This window comes from Microtus pennsylvanicus, chromosome 4 (genome assembly GCF_037038515.1).
Source record: "Microtus pennsylvanicus isolate mMicPen1 chromosome 4, mMicPen1.hap1, whole genome shotgun sequence".
Classification (NCBI taxonomy): Eukaryota; Metazoa; Chordata; class Mammalia; order Rodentia; family Cricetidae; genus Microtus; species Microtus pennsylvanicus.
The window spans coordinates 41,118,206-41,134,088 of record NC_134582.1 but is presented as its reverse complement, the minus strand read 5'-3'; the positions used below and the strand labels follow the sequence as shown (position 1 = coordinate 41,134,088).

The window sequence follows — 15,883 nt, the reverse complement described above, 5'->3', positions numbered from 1 at the left end:
CAGCCATTGATAGCATACAGAGGGAGTGTCTAATGTGCAGCAAATCCTTGCTTACCAAAACAACATAGCGTAAGCCATAATTTGCCAAACTACAGTTATGGTTCCACAATCTAAGCAATTTATGGCAACATCACATCTGTCTGCTATTTTTAATAGCCCAGGCTAACCTTGAATTTCTAGTTCTCCCCACCTCCACCATTCAATGGCTGGGGTTGCAGACATGAGCCACACCATGCCTGGTTCATCTGTGTGCTATCTACGATTGTTTTGCCATCTACAAATTGACATGTGATAGAGATACAGCCAAATGAGTTTAGGCAGGTTAGCCAGCCTCTCTGTGCTTTAGTTTCTTCCTGCATTAAATATGAAAAACCATAATCCTACCTCAAACATTCTAAATATTGAATAAGCTAATGAAAAATATTGGCACACATGAAATACTTCAACATGCTACCTGCACCATTATGCCTGGCCTCAGTCTTACCATCAAATATAATTTAAAAAGTGACAGGGGTCCTGCCTGAGATGTAATAGAAACACACATACACAGACATGCACACACACACGTGCACACATACACAGACATGCATGGACACACACACACATGCACACATACTCACACATGCATGGACACACACGTGCACACATACTCACACATGCACACACACACACACAAATGCACACACACATGTATCCCTTACAAAGTGAGAATCCTTAGTGAGTATAACTAAAGTAGGCCATATTCAAAGAACTTACCTTTCTTTTCTTCCACAGTTTTTACAGCGATGACATTATTATCCATGGGGTTGGGGTACTAAATGAAAACACATAATGAAAAGTTAGTCTTATAAAATTCTCTTTAAAGATGAATTAGCTGATAGAAATGACAGGTACCTGCAGGACTAGAAAGTATCTTCCAAGAAGCCTCTAAGTAAAACCCAGTTTTAAATCAAGAATCTTGGTTTTACCACTCGTTCAAACAAGTGAGAAGGGCTTTCGTAAAATCCAGAGGCAATTTATTTAACTGTGGGGGTTGTGGTCTTGCCTGCATATGTATGTGCACCAGGTGAGTGCTTGGTGCCAAAGAGAAGATCAGAGGATGACAGGTCCCCCAGGACTGGAGGTACAAATGATTGTGAGCCACCACATCTGCACTGAGAATGAGCCCAGGTCCAATAAGGGCTCCTAGCCAATGAGTCCATCCCTCTGTCTCCGGGAAAACCTTTAGATCCTATCTAAGCCCTGAACAGAGAAGAGAATGAGGTGAGAATAAATAAAAGAATAATAACAACAACAATAATAATAATGAACCAGACTAACATAAACTAAGAATATTCTCAGTGCCAGACCTGTGCTAAATGCCTTAATTATACCACCCTATCTAACAATTATTCCATTGTGAAAGAGTTACATAATATTATTATCCCTAATTTTTAAAAGCAGAAACTGGATGAAGATCGGGTTGTTTCAGGAATTAAACAGGCCAGTCCAAAACAGAAAGAATTCATTTAACTACTGCCCTGGACCATGGCCTGGTGACTGCGTTAGTACCTCAGGCAAATAACCATAAAAGGATAAGGTTCGGGCACACAGGAGCTATTTGATAAATAATTAATTTCTTTTATTAAATTGTCCTGGAAGACAATTTAGATGAATCAACATTTATAATAGCTACCATTTTTAACCTACTCGATTTACATACATGGTCTGTTAATTCTCAAAAGCATACCATGAGGTTGTATGGGTTTTACTTTTTTCTATTGCCTATATGGGAGGTCAGTCTTGTAAAAACTAAATACCCTGTTAAAATAGTTAAAAATTACTGCACCTGAGATAATGTAACTTACCCCAGATACTGTCTGACTGCCTCCATTGTGAAGTTACCTCTGAGTTACTTTAACCCAACCTTTCCATTACTCAGAAGTGGAGAGAGAAGAGAGAGAGGGGGAGAATGAATGAATGAATCTCTCAAAGCCACATGATAAATGGCTTCTAACTGGAGACTGATGCTACCCCCTGCCCCCTCCCAAGGACCCCAGCTTCATAGCGTGGTCAAATGGCATCTTTTGATTTGCACACTGAGCAAGTACATGCTGAGGAAGGAAAAGGGGTCCTTTGCCTGGAGAACTTGAGCTTCAGGACTCCTGAATCCTTCTAAATGAAATATAAAACTCTATCAGTATGAGTTCCAAAGAAACAAGAATAAGAATAAAGATGCATTTGTGCATGCATTCACTCAGTTCAGCCCTAGACGGCAAGACTCAAAATTACAATGACTACCTTCATGAAGCTTAGCCCTCCAGAGATCCACACTGGTAAGAGAAGGGTGGACCTCGGAGTCTGTCCCTCTACAAAGGATACTTCCTGCACAGAGACATCCAAGATGCACCAACTCCCTAAACCATGAAGACAGGGTGAGAATTAGCCCTGTTACACCAAGATGAAATGGAATTGTTTCCTTTACTGCATTCCAGCTTGTTCATTACATATCCATAAATGCATCCTAGTAAATGTTACAGTCAAGCTGTAAGTTGTAGAAAGATAACTAAACTAAATTATGAAGGAAAACACAATGCATTGCCAGGCAGGCACAGATTACATCACTAAACTGTCAGTGAAATTCTTACAGGTTAAACTATGCAATTTCACACTTCCATTTCATTTCAATATTTACCTACTAAGAAAAAGGATATTCATTTAAATAAGGATCCTTTTCATCTTTCTTGTGATTAAACAGGCAGGAAGATAAAAATGAATGGATAGGGGCTGGAGAGATGGCTCAGCGGTTAAGAGCATTGCCTGCTCTTCCAAAGGTCCTGAGTTCAATTCCCAGCAACCACATGGTTGCTCACAACCATCAGTAATGGTGCCCTCTTCTGGCCTTCAGGCATACACACAGAAAGAATATTGCATAAATAAATAAATATTTTTAAAAAAATGAATGGATAGATAGACAGACAGACAGACAGATAGATAGACAGTGTCTTAGTTCGAGTTTTATTGCCATGAAGAGACACCATAACCATGGCAACTCTTATGAAGGAATTCACTGAATTGTAGCTGGCTTACAGTTCAGAGGGTTAGTCCATTATCATTATGGTAGGAAGCATAATGGCGTGCAGACAGAAATGGTGCTGAGAGTTCTACAACTTGATCCACAGGCAGCAGGGAAAGACAGTGCCTGGCTTGAGCTTCTGAGACCTCAAAGCCCGTCCACCAGTAACACAACTCCTCCAACAATGTCACACCTACTCCAACAAAGCCACACCTCCTAATAGCACTACTCCCTGTGAGCCTATGGGGGCCGTTTTCTTTCAAACTAAGATAGATAGATAGATAGATAGATAGATAGATAGATAGATAGATAGATAGATAGATAGATAGATAGACAGGAAAATACTGTTCCAGACACTGAGGATGTGGTCAGGAAATGAACACCATGTAGCCTCTTAAAGAATTCATACATTACTTGAAGAAACAAACAAAAGCAGTAAATAAATATGTCAGATCTGCTTAAGAGAAAATAAGACAGGGTGATAGACGGAAAAGTGTGGAAAACACAGTAGAAAACACTTAAAGGTCACTCGTTTTACAGTCCTTGCAAACAGCTATAAGAAAATGGAACTTTTAATAGCTAAACATGAGAACATGAACTATTCACTCTAGTAAAAATCATTTGCAAAATCTAAGTTGTTTTCCTCCATGAGTTAACAGACATAGACCTCAAGTTTCCATAAAGAATGGCGAAGGAAATTAGAGGTTTGTGTGAAACCGCTAAATACTGTGACACGGATGGCACATATTTTAATGCATTTCAGAAATTAAAAATGTATCGAACCAAGGCTCTCTCTACCTGGCATTACTTGAAATAATAGAATGCCATCTTGTGGTAACCTACATAGTCCTGTTTTAATTCTTAACACACAAAACACATAGAAAGCCTGATACTCAGGGAGTAAGGGAGGAGAGGTTGCTCCGAGCTCATACTAGGCGCCCTTCCCACCAGCCGGGGACGACCTCAAGTGCTACTCATGATTTCTGGACATCTATTCGAACACCATATGACTATAGAACTTGATGCAATCAGATCCAGATCCGTACTGTGCCCACCCTGCAAGGCTGTACTGTGCCCACCCTGCATGGCTGTACTGTGCCCACCCTGCATGGCTGTACTGTGCCCACCCTGCATGGCTGTACTGTGCCCACCCTGCAAGGCTGTACTGTGCCCACCCTGCATGGCTGTACTGTGCACACCCTGCAAGGCTGTACTGTGCCCACCCTGCATGGCTGTACTGTGCCCACTCTTCATGGCTGTACTGTGCCCACCCTGCAAGGCTGTACTGTGCCCACCCTGCATGGCTGTACTGTGCCCACCCTGCAAGGCTGTACTGTGCACACCCTGCATGGCTGTACTGTGCCCACCCTGCATGGCTGTACTGTGCCCACCCTGCAAGGCTGTACTGTGCCCACCCTGCAAGGCTGTACTGTGCCCACCCTGCATGGCTGTACTGTGCCCACCCTGCATGGCTGTACTGTGCCCACCCTGCATGGCTGTACTGTGCCCACCCTGCATGGCTGTACTGTGCCCACCATGCATGGCTGTACTGTGCCCACCCTGCAAGGCTGTACTGTGCACACCCTGCATGGCTGTACTGTGCACACCCTGCATGGCTGTACTGTGCCCACCCTGCATGGCTGTACTGTGCACACCCTGCGTGGCTGTACTGTGCCCACCCTGCATGGCTGTACTGTGCACACCCTGCGTGGCTGTACTGTGCCCACCCTGCGTGGATGTACTGTGTACACCCTGCGTGGCTGTACTGTGCCCACCCTGCGTGGCTGTACTGTGCACACCCTGCGTGGCTGTACTGTGCACACCCAGTGTGGGCTACACAGTGGCTGCTCTGCACGATCTCATTTAGTTCCCTTTCAAACAAGAAAACACACTAGTAAGTATTATATGAACCCTGCTTGTTAAAAGTCTCCTGTGTAAATCCTGCGCATGAACAGAGATTGGCCTGCCCAACCCCACTCCATATTCCAGATACTCCTGAAAGCAACGTGGTCTGTTGACCCACTTCCTGCCAAAATACCCTTGTCTTTCTTGAGCCTGGCTCAGCGGCTGTGTACACACACCAGGTGCGCTGTATTTTATCGGTGAGTCTGGAGAGTTTCCAAGGTGCATTTGGCTTCATTTTTTATCTAATTTATGATTTTACTTTCTTCATAGAAAAAGCAGGCTCACTCCTTTCCTTTCCCATGATGTAAGTCTACTGCAGCGCTAAAAAAGGTAAAATGCTTACTTATCACCCACTCCTTTTCATTTTCCTCTTCACATATTAAAAGAGGCTGGAAACCATTTGAATGGAGGCATCTTGAATGGGGAAATAAAGCTACTCCTATAATCCATAGGTTATTAAATGAAAATCCCTTTTCTAGGGATGGGCTACCTCCCTACAAATCCCTCTGCGGCCTCCAAAATAATACAGGTGATTGCCGCCGCTGTTGGCTGCCCACTGGAACTAGATGGTAAGGCCCTCTTGATGAAGCAAGCACATGCTCTGGTCTAAGGACATGGAGAAATTAAGCTAGAAGTGAGCTGGATGCTCTCTCCATGACAACTAGCCCTTACTGGGTCAGCAGTGCTACGCAGATAGGGAAACTGTCCTCAGCTGTCTTGCTCAGCATTGGACCCTGCAAACGATTTTGTTGAATCTCCAGGCAAGATGTGCCCACTAGTGTTACAGTAGCAAGTCCATTATGGGGTAACCAGCCACTTTCAAAGTGGATTTGAGGCCTGCTTCATAGGGCAGAACCAGTGCTCAGTACAGGAAGCCTGGTCAAAGCCCTGTGGCTGGAGAGGTCATGGGTCTACTAGGAAGGCTGCTGCTGTTGTTTTGCTAAATGGATTCACTGTGTCCATCAAACTGGCTTCTAAGTAATTATGTTTATTCCCATAGATGAATGCTGCTGCCACCTCTGGGCAGAGACCCTTCTTTTTGCAGTAAGAGGTGGTTACTGAGAAGACATAACTGTTGGTCAAAGTTCTGAGAGTAAGTGACTATTGAACTTTCAGCCCTGAATAGAACATCTCTATCACCCCCTTCAAGGCTCCAAGAACACAATGAAAGAGGAGATTTAAAGAAAGTAGGAGCAGGAGAAAGGGACAGAGTGTTGTAGAACAAGGTCTCAAAGTATAGCACAGCTTTTGAGCTCTTTTTTTATTTATTGTATTTTTTATTGTTTTTATTGAGTTATGCATTTTTCTCCTCTCTCCTCCCTTCTTTCTTTCCATGACCCTCACACTCCCATTTGCTCAGGAGAGCTTGTCTTTTTTTCCTTCCCATGTAAATCCATGTATGTCTCCCTTAGAGCCTTCTAGGTTCTCTGGGATTGTGCTGTTGCATTTGTAAACTCACAGAGCTGACAAGATTGGGCGTTATCAACATTATTCCATGATGGAGGGCACGTATAATCACTCACCCTTCCCTGGAGATTTCTAGGCAGTTAACTGCTGCTGCTGGGGTGACGCTCACCCCTTCCTCTCTGAAGATCTATAGACAGTTAATAGTTGGGGGAGTCAGGGGGAGACATTTTCTTCAGTGGTGTAGTTACTGGTGAGATATCCACACTCCTGTAGATAGTCCCTAACCATTCTCCTGTAAGCACACAAATGAAATTCATTTGACCCTGTCTCTCTTTCTCTTTGTGTTTCTCTCCAATACAGGCACACATACACACACACACACACACACACACACACACACACACACACCATGAAGTAGGGAGAAGCAGTTGGGAAGAGGAAGGGTATCAGCTGGTATGGGAGGGAAACAATAGAGGGGAATGAGTTTAAAAATGATAAAAAATATATTATATTATTACAAAACATCATAATGCAACCCATTATTACCTATAACTCACATACATTAATAAAAAGTTGTTTAAAAGAGAGGCCCAAAAGCCACGTGATGCCAAGTTTGGAGAATGTACATTAAAGCAAATACATAATTATTAAAGTAAGAGACCAAGAAATTGAGTCCATCTATTATAGGAATCTTTAGTGCACTTATGGGTGGAGCCTTATGAAGCTATAGCCTCTACTTTTGTTTGCTAAGGGAAAGATCACCATTCAGGAAGTATTCTCTTAAGAGCAGGAAGTTATTAAAATATCAGCTATCTGAAAAGTTCAGAAGTCAATACCTGCCTTTTGAAACTGGGTCCTCCGCCTCATAGTCAATGTCTTCATAGGAATCTGCTTTTGAATAAGGTTATCTGAGAAAGCACAAAGAATGAGGACCTGTAGTAAACCTGGCCGGACCATTAGCAAACATGTATCTGCTCCATTCACTATAAGGGGATCTGCTACCCAGCTGCTTCCAAACACATTCAAAGGGCCTTGCTGCGTGTTCAACTACACAGAAACATCACCGTATACTGCCCATCCTTTTCATGGTCGCCATAAAGTAGCTCACTCCAGAAAAAAAGGCAAAGTTGACTTATTGCAAGATCAAATGAGTCACCAGTTAATCAAGACTTCATTGATCTGCCTGGTGTGGTAACTCATGCCTGTGAATTGTAGCACTGGGGAGGCTGGGGAAGAGTACCAAGTGCCCAAGGCCAGCCTGAGCTACAGAGCAAAATGCAATTTTAACAAATGCACTTTGCCCCATGTTATATGTCTGTCTATGCCCCTGAGACAGCTTGGCACAATAATCAATATGTTCCTCTCTGCTCTCCCTGACAGGAAGCACCTTCAGGACAAGGTCATGTTTTATTTATTGTCAAAGGGTGCACAGGTCTACCATGAATAACAATTAATAGGCATATAATGAATATGTAACTATTAACAATTGGATAGATAAAAAATCTTCTTTCCCGCACTAAGCCACAGCCTCCACTAGATGAGTTACTAAGCACGCTTTAAAATTTAAATTGCACTTAAAAAATAATTTATCATGCAGATGTGCACCATTATTCATGCTCACCTTCTCCCTTATTGTTCTAAGTTGGTAAAGATTTCTGTAGGCTGCTCCTCCCCCCCCCCCCCCCCCCGCCAGCTTTTCAGTTTCACACTCCCGAGCAAACGCAAAGATATGCAGAAGTTAGCAAGGGCTTTGAAAGCACTTGCCAAGCCCCAGCATTAAGCTAAGAGCTCACATTGAAGTACACGCTACATGCATTACCTAATATCCCTCAGCAACCTTAGAAGATGGCTATTATCCTTATTCTATAGACGAGGAAACTGGGGCGCAGAAACATGAATGGAGCTGGTCACACCCCTTCAACTGTCGACACTACAGCCTGACACGAGAGCCATGCTCCTCACCCCAACTTCTCCTTCATGTCACACCTCGGCTTGCAGGAGAGCCTAAGAATGGAAGACGAAAAGGGTCACCCAGCACGGGGCATAAAGATCATCTTGAGGCACTGCTTGACTTTGAGACCTAACATCTAACCAAACCACTGATTTGGGCCATGTAGATCCTCCCAAATACTTCTGGCACTCCATGGGGAAAGATGTTCCACACACGTAAGTGTCAGGTCTGCAAGGGGCTGAAGATGGGATCAGAAGGAAACGTTATTAATTACCCAATCCGCTTCCCACTCTAAATGGAAATAGCCCTTCATAAATCACCTTTACGAGCTTAAGAGTAAACACTGATCCTTTCCATGTAGCATGCCACTGAAATAAATAAAACCTCAGGTCACAGATGGAAGTCAAAATTTATTTTACTCCATTTTCTTACAGTATTCCAGGAATGCTTCTGGACTCTGTGTTGACTTTCATCTGTTGGAGTTTTGGTTTGCTTCATTTTGTGAAATGGACAGAGGGTGTTTCACTGTGTTGCCCAGGTTGACCTCAGCCTAATGAGCGCGAACAATCCTCGTGCCTCAGCTTCCCAACTACTGACTTTTCTGTAAAATTGTATACTGTGAACCACAAGAGGGTGAGCTTTCTTCATGGAACAGTTTGTTGAATGTTTCCTGTGTTCTAGAGCTTCTCTGGGTGCTTGGAACAATGGAAACAGTTGAGATAAATCTCCGTTGGAGTTCACCCACATTTGCAAGAAGCAAAGTCAACTTGAACAAGTCTACAGTGAAAAACCGCAAGCTCTCTGGACTCGTTTGGACAGACCTGAGAATCCACTCATCGCCATAGCTCATTTGCATCTTTAGTAATGGCTTTACGTTCCAGGCAGATGACACGTAAGGAATTCTCTTAAGCACCCAGCACCTGAGAGACACACCCACCAAAAGGACTCCAGAAGCCTCCACAAAGAACTGCCATCTATACCACCACATCTGTTTACACAACTTCCTAGTCAAACAGAAGGAAAACATTCTAGTGATGAGTGCTGGGAAGGTAAGAATTGTACAGCGGGGCAGTTGGTGGTGCTCGCTTTTAAGGCAGATCTCTGAGTTCAAGGCCAACCTGGTCTACAGAGCAAATTCCAGGATAGTCAGGCTACACAGAGAAACCCTGTCTCAGAAAAAGAAGGAAAAGGAGGAGGAGGAGAAAAAGGAGGAGGAGAAGGAGGAGGTAGAGGAGGAGAAGAAGGAGGAGAAGGAGGGAACAAAATAACCCAATGGCATAGTGAAGCCACAGATGCTACAGTAGTCAGAAACCACAGTTTCTGTCCTGGGTGGCATAGCCCTCCCCCATGAGGAGGCTGAGGAACACTGTACTCCACAAACAGAACATTGGATCCTTTGTTTTCTAGGTACCACTCATCTTTGAAAGCATGTGGCTAATGTTTTGCCCACAGCCGCCAACAGACAGGTGGAAGGAGATCAAATAATCTTCATGTTTTAAAAATAGTCGTGAATTAGAACTTGGAAAGCGAATCTGAACATACCGAAAGCCAGAGATCAGTAGATTCTATTTAAGACACGATGTCCTCAGTTCTAAAGCAGCTTTGCCCAGCATTGTACAAAATCAGATTAAATGTCCCCAGAGCTTCTCACATGACTGTCCCTCCTGTCTACTGCTTTGTTTAAAAGAATTCCATTATTAATTTTTTAAAAAAATCATCATCATAAAGACCAAAAGAAAAGTAAAAGTACATTTTGCCCAAAATATAACTCTTTCTATCCAAAGCTTTATAAAAAATAAAAAACCACATGCCTGCCAAACTTACACTTTTGATCCTCAGAACCAGCCGAGAAGGTAGTGGCATCACAGTGATAAAGGAGGCCGTGTGTACAGCTAAGCATGTTCCTCATTGCGCGGGGACTCCTAATCAGGGAGTCAGTGGACCATCTCCACCCTGACGAAGCAACTCCTTTTTTAGAAAATCAATATTTTTATAATTCTTTGAGATCTTCACACAATGTACTTTGATCATATTCATCCCCAGCTCCTTCCCTTAACTCCTCCCAGACCTACTCACATCTCCTACCCACCCCAACTTCATGTCCTCTCATTTATTATTATTATTATATATCCCATCAACTCTAAGTTATGCTGTCCATATAGTTCTAGGTGTGGGGCCCTCTACTGGAGTATGTAGACTTCCAGGAGCTACACCCTTGAGGAAAATTAACTCTCCCTCCCTGAGAAGCCATGAACTGCCATAGGGAGGGTCGGGAACCCCTTTCCACTCTATGCTAGAATTAACTCTCCCTCCCTGAGAAGCCATGAACTGCCATAGGGAGGTCGGGAACCCCTTTCCACTCTGTGCTAGAATACTCAGTGTCTAACAGCTCTCGACCTCATCAGGGAAGTGTTTTTCTGAAGTAGATGGTGGCTAACACAGAAACTCACAGCTAGTCAAATGGCAGAGCATAAGGGACCGTGGAGTACACACCAACACACACACACACACACACACACACACACACACCTCAGAGACACCATTCAAAGAGGAGATGAAAAGTCTGTAAGAGCTCAGGAGGACCAGAAGAAAACAGTGTCTTCTGGACATGACAGGAAGTTATTCTCATAAGCCACAGCAGCAATGGCTGCCTACAGGAATTCCTTTTTGTTGATATGTTGGTTTCATTTGTTTGGTTTGGGGTTTTCTAGGACAGGATCCAGCTAGTTAGCCCAGTGAACGCAAACATGTGATGACCATCCTGTCTCAGACTCACTATTGCTTGGATTACAGGCATGTGTCACCACACTTGGGTCCCTCCATAGTTATTAACTGTGCCAAACCCTCAGCGGACTATCTTATAAGGATTGCACCACATGTTGACTGAATGTACTTATATACGTGACCTCAGCTATACCACATGACACACTAAATCCAACCACATGAGTTCAGTCAACCCACAGAATCGCCAGCATTAAAAGCCTGTCACTAGACAAGGTCTCTAAGTTCTGGAGTGATTTGTTGCACAAAAACAGCCAACAACTGCTGTGTCCCACCATCACACAGCTAAGCTAAGCTTCGTGTTAGGTACAGTGGTCCACCCAGAAGAAAAGCAAATGAATCAAGGAGCACTGCACCCAGCAAAGCTGAACCCTGAACCACTGTCCTTCCCGCTCATCTCCTGAGTGGCCACTGTGTCAGGGCTAGAAACACAGAGTGCTGGTAAGACACAGGCTTCCGATTAGATGGGCTGAGATCCCGGCTCTCCTTCCTGCTAGGTGGGGGTGCTTAAAGAGTTACTGAGACTTCTCTGAGCCTCAGTTTCCCCCACGACGTGAATAAGTCAGTCATGATGACTTCTTGGGCTGCTTGGAGAAGTAGAGACAATATTGTGTTATTCAGAGCAAATGCCCACATGTATACACACATACATAAATACATAATACATACCTACATACATACAGATATGTGTGCACACAGACATACGTACACACATACACACAGAGTGAGAGAGATAGAGGAAGAGACAGAGGAAGGGAGAAAGAGAGGGAGGGGGGAGGGAGGGAATGATGGGTTGCCTAGAAAACGCCTATCTATGTTTCAGCAAACCTTTTATAGATGTGACTTTTCTGCGAAAGCCTACCTGAAGTCCTCCGCGTAGGACTGCTGCAAGCCTCCCCACCACCCTGCAGGCTCCCTGTGTGAGGTATGCATCACCCACTGAAATTATGCTGAGCTGTCATCATTTATTAATGTTGGGCTCACGCTTTAAAACCCATCGCCTGTACCTGAAACCTTTGCGTAGGAGTACACTGCAAAGGAGCATGTGTATGGTGTGGTGTGCATGGTTTGGCGGACGGAGTTGAAAGGGGAGGAGGACACACCCAAAAGTTACCTCTGACCTTCCAGATGGTCGGTGAAGCCTAGACAAAGTGTCCCTCCCATTCTGAGAAGGCAGGGATCTCCTTCTCATGATGACAACCCTTCTCCAAAGGACAGTTACCGTTTGCTTCTTGACTGCTCCCCACAGACTGTTTGTTAATGGTTAGGTCTCAGGGCAGCCCGGTGTGGATTCTGGAAGAGGTGGGGAATGGCAGAAAGAAATTGGGTCCATGCCCTTGAGTTGAATTATGGGACCGCAGTCCGTCCACCCTTTTCTACTTAGCTGCCTGGCTCAAGACACAAGGTTTGCTCCACCCTAGGCCCTGCCTTGAGATGCTGCCCCTCCACAGGCCCAGAGTGGCAGTGCAACTGGGCTGGTTATTTTTTGTCAAACTTAGCATCAAGTAGCATCACCTGGAAGGATGGAGCTTCAATTGAGGAACTTCATCTTTCAGACTGGCCTGTGGGCGTATCTGAGGGAAAATCTCTTGATGAATGATTGATGTGGGAGGGTCCATTCCACTGTGAGTGGTGCCAAAACTGGGCAGGCTGAGCAAGGCATAGCAAATAAGCCAGTGATGTCCCTCCATTCCCCGTGCTTCAGTTCCTGCCTCCGGGTCCCTGCCCTGAGATTATGCTCTGTCTTCCCTCAGTGATGGACTGTGGCCTGGGAGCTTACGAGATGAAATAAATCCTTCTGTCCCCAGGTTGTTTTTTGGCCAGTGTTTTCTCAGTGCATCAGAGGAGCAAAGGAGGACAGAAATTGGTACAGAAGAGGGGGATATTGCTGTGATGGACCTGACCGTGGCGTTTGGAGGGAAGAATTGTGGAAGGAGTTTCACGAGCTGTTACACGAGACTGGAAGGAAGTTAGCCACGCGAGCCAGGGAAAGTGAGCCAGTAAACAGCATTCCTCCACGGTCTCTGCCTTCAGTTTCTGCCTTGTGCTCCTGCCTCAACTTCACGCAATGATGAAATACAGCCTGTAAGTTGAAATAAAGCCTTTCCTCCCCAAGCTGCCTTTAGTTAATGTTTTATTACAACAGAAATCAAGCTAGATCGGGTAATTATGGACCGGAGCCTTCATAACGGTGAACCAAAGATAGCCATTTCCTCCTCGCAAGCTCATTACACCATCACAGCAGAAAAAGGGGCCAACACAAAAATGCACTGGGCACCCACTCCAAACTGCCAATCAGAACAAAACATGTGCACGTGTGCCTAGAAGCCTGGCCCAAGACAAAGTCTACACCAGATTCACTCACTCACTCACTCCTTCCTTCCTTCATTCATTCATTCATTTCATCAGACTGTTGCTGAGGACCTGGCAGGTACAAGGCACATTCTAATGTTTCTAGCTCCCAAAGTTCAATGAGCTATCCCCCCCCCAAAAGGAAAACGTTTGACTTGAACTTCACCCCATATAAGCTCCCTCCCCTGGGAGTTGCCTCAGTCAGGGGGCTGGAGGTAAAGCCTCCAGCCAAACAGAAAGAAAGAAAAAAAAAGGAAATGAAAGAAAAAAACAAAGGTCTCCACAGCAACACTGTACTGAATACCCTACCTTGGGTCCCCAGCTGTGTCTCTCTCAGCAATGGAGGCCCCTCCTGTAATGGAGGTTCTAACCACCCTCCCAGCACCCCGTGGCTATTTCCAGGCTAGCCAGATCCCATGCTACAATTCACAGGCAGCTACAGGGACTTAGAAGACTTACAGGTACATCTCCTCATCTTACAAACACTAAATCTTGACGAGAAGACCTCCGACCAGGGCCACCCAGAGACCTAAGTGAACTGGAAGCAGATTAGTCCAGGATCGCACCCCACAGGTCTGGGTGACAACCAGTTCTCAAGAATCTTTTCCACTCTACTGTTAGCCTGAAGCACCATCCGAGGAGGAGCCCTCAGGAGGGCCATTGAACCCAAAACTGCAATATTATAAACAGCAGTATTTCAAAGCCCTTATAACCATCAATCCTCTGATAAACACTCTTTAATAATTGATTACCTCACTCGAATCCTCGCAACAACACTAGGAGTGTGCGCTGTTATTCTCACACCACAGATTAGCAAACTAAGGTCCAGAGAGAGTGAGCTCTGCAGGGCGCCCCACAGCTATTTAGGAAAAGAGAAAGTCTTGAAACAGTGTAGCAACGCTGAGTCTCCCAAGATTACAGCTTCAGGGCCGTGTTTTAGAGTTGAAGGAGGGGGTGATGAACTAAAAGGCTGGACCAGACAGTCCCCCCCAGGGAAGCCACCCAGAGCCAACAACCTCCGCTTGAGGCAAGCAGGATGCGGACGTGAGGCCCTGCACGGCAGCCTCCGCTCCTCCCAGAGAGCAACCTTCGAGGAATTCCGCCTCCACCCTCCGCGGTGCATCCCGAAAGCAGCAAGCGCGCTGGAGGGGGACCCGGAGAATGGATTAGGACCCCTGAGCTTTTTGGGGTCCTGTCACTGCGCGACAGGGGGAGGGGGCGGGGGAGCGGACAGTTAGGCTCTGGGCAGCGGGCACACCGCCTAGGTCGGAGGGAATGATACCTTTCGGAGGAAGCAAGCGACCACCTGCTCGAAGGGGTACTGGAACACCTGGTGAACGTCCACGGTGACCCCCATGTCGCGCACCCTTCTCCAGGCGCCTTGCCGATCTCCGGCCACACCCCTTTTCAAACTTCTTAAACTTTATTGTACCCCTCGGAGACAAGGCTATAGGTCACACCCAAGTCCCTTTTCACTTGTGTTCTTTAAAGATAGCACCGGACACGCCCCAGACCCCAGCGACAGGGAAGACCGTCTCAAACACGTGCTCTCCCTGGCCACGCCTGCAGATAGTGCCCTGCCTCTGAGCCACCCGGTTACACCCTGCAACCCTGCGCTTTGCAGCCAGATTTTTAAGCCGTCACTGCCGGAGGTCACAGAATATATCTTCTGTTGACAGAACCAAATAGGAAAAGGATGTAATAAATACATTAAGTCTCCGCCCTGAAACTGTGGGTGTGTGCGGTGTTTCAACCTGGCTCAGCTAAATCCGGCCAGACAAAGGCCAGCGGCTGCACGCGTCACTAATCTGCCTGAGGAGTGGTACTGGGCCTCTGGTGAGGAGGAAGCTGCTCTTTTCCCAGAACAATCTAGGAAAGAGAGTCTGCCTTTGCGAGCAACTCGAGGAAGTTTCTTGGCTAAGGTTAAGCACCAGCCAGCAAGAAAAGGGATACAAAAGAAGTGTATCCCTTCCTCCAAAGAGCAGTTGTTACTAGAGGAAGCAAATGTTGCATTTATTCACTAAATTATTCACCTGTTTCTGCACACGTGCTGTGTGCAAGACACTACAGACTCAGCAGAGAATCTGACCTGTCCTGCTGTTGGGTAAAATGAATGCGGTGTGGGATTTGGCACCCACTCAATAATGTGGGCAAGTAAAGTCACAGGGCCTAAAGACATGGTTGCTAGGTTGAACAGGAACATTCCCTGAAGTTTTGACGTCCATATTTGCCCGTGCTGTTCAGGGTCACTCTGGGAGACAAACCCTCCCTTCATCGCAGGCTGCCACTGCCTCCCTTCCCTGCCTGGTTCCCAGGCCATAACCTGATGACCTTCTCACTCAGTAATAGGAAGATTTTTACCTCTTCCTTGTGGGTGAATTTTCCGCACTTAGTTTAGGAACAGTCTGTCTACCTGGCTTCCAAATCCAGGC

General features: G+C 45.5%; 1 protein-coding gene across 3 annotated transcripts in view; it reads right to left on the bottom strand.

Annotated features, from left to right (window-relative positions):
• Positions 1-14,939, bottom strand: part of Prelid2 (PRELI domain containing 2) — a 70,840-nt gene extending 55,901 nt beyond the window's left edge. Inside the window, exons 1-2 of one of the 3 annotated variants that reach the window (XM_075968761.1) lie at positions 14,734-14,939; positions 757-814 (exon numbers count right to left, since the gene is read on the bottom strand). In XM_075968761.1, the coding sequence (XP_075824876.1) occupies positions 757-814; positions 14,734-14,808 (133 nt within the window). In that variant the 5' untranslated portion in view covers positions 14,809-14,939. The remainder of the gene's footprint in view (positions 1-756; positions 815-14,733) is intronic. The other 2 variants (XM_075968764.1, XM_075968762.1) reach the window with 2 other exon arrangements.
• Between the last annotated feature and the right edge of the window lie 944 nt (positions 14,940-15,883).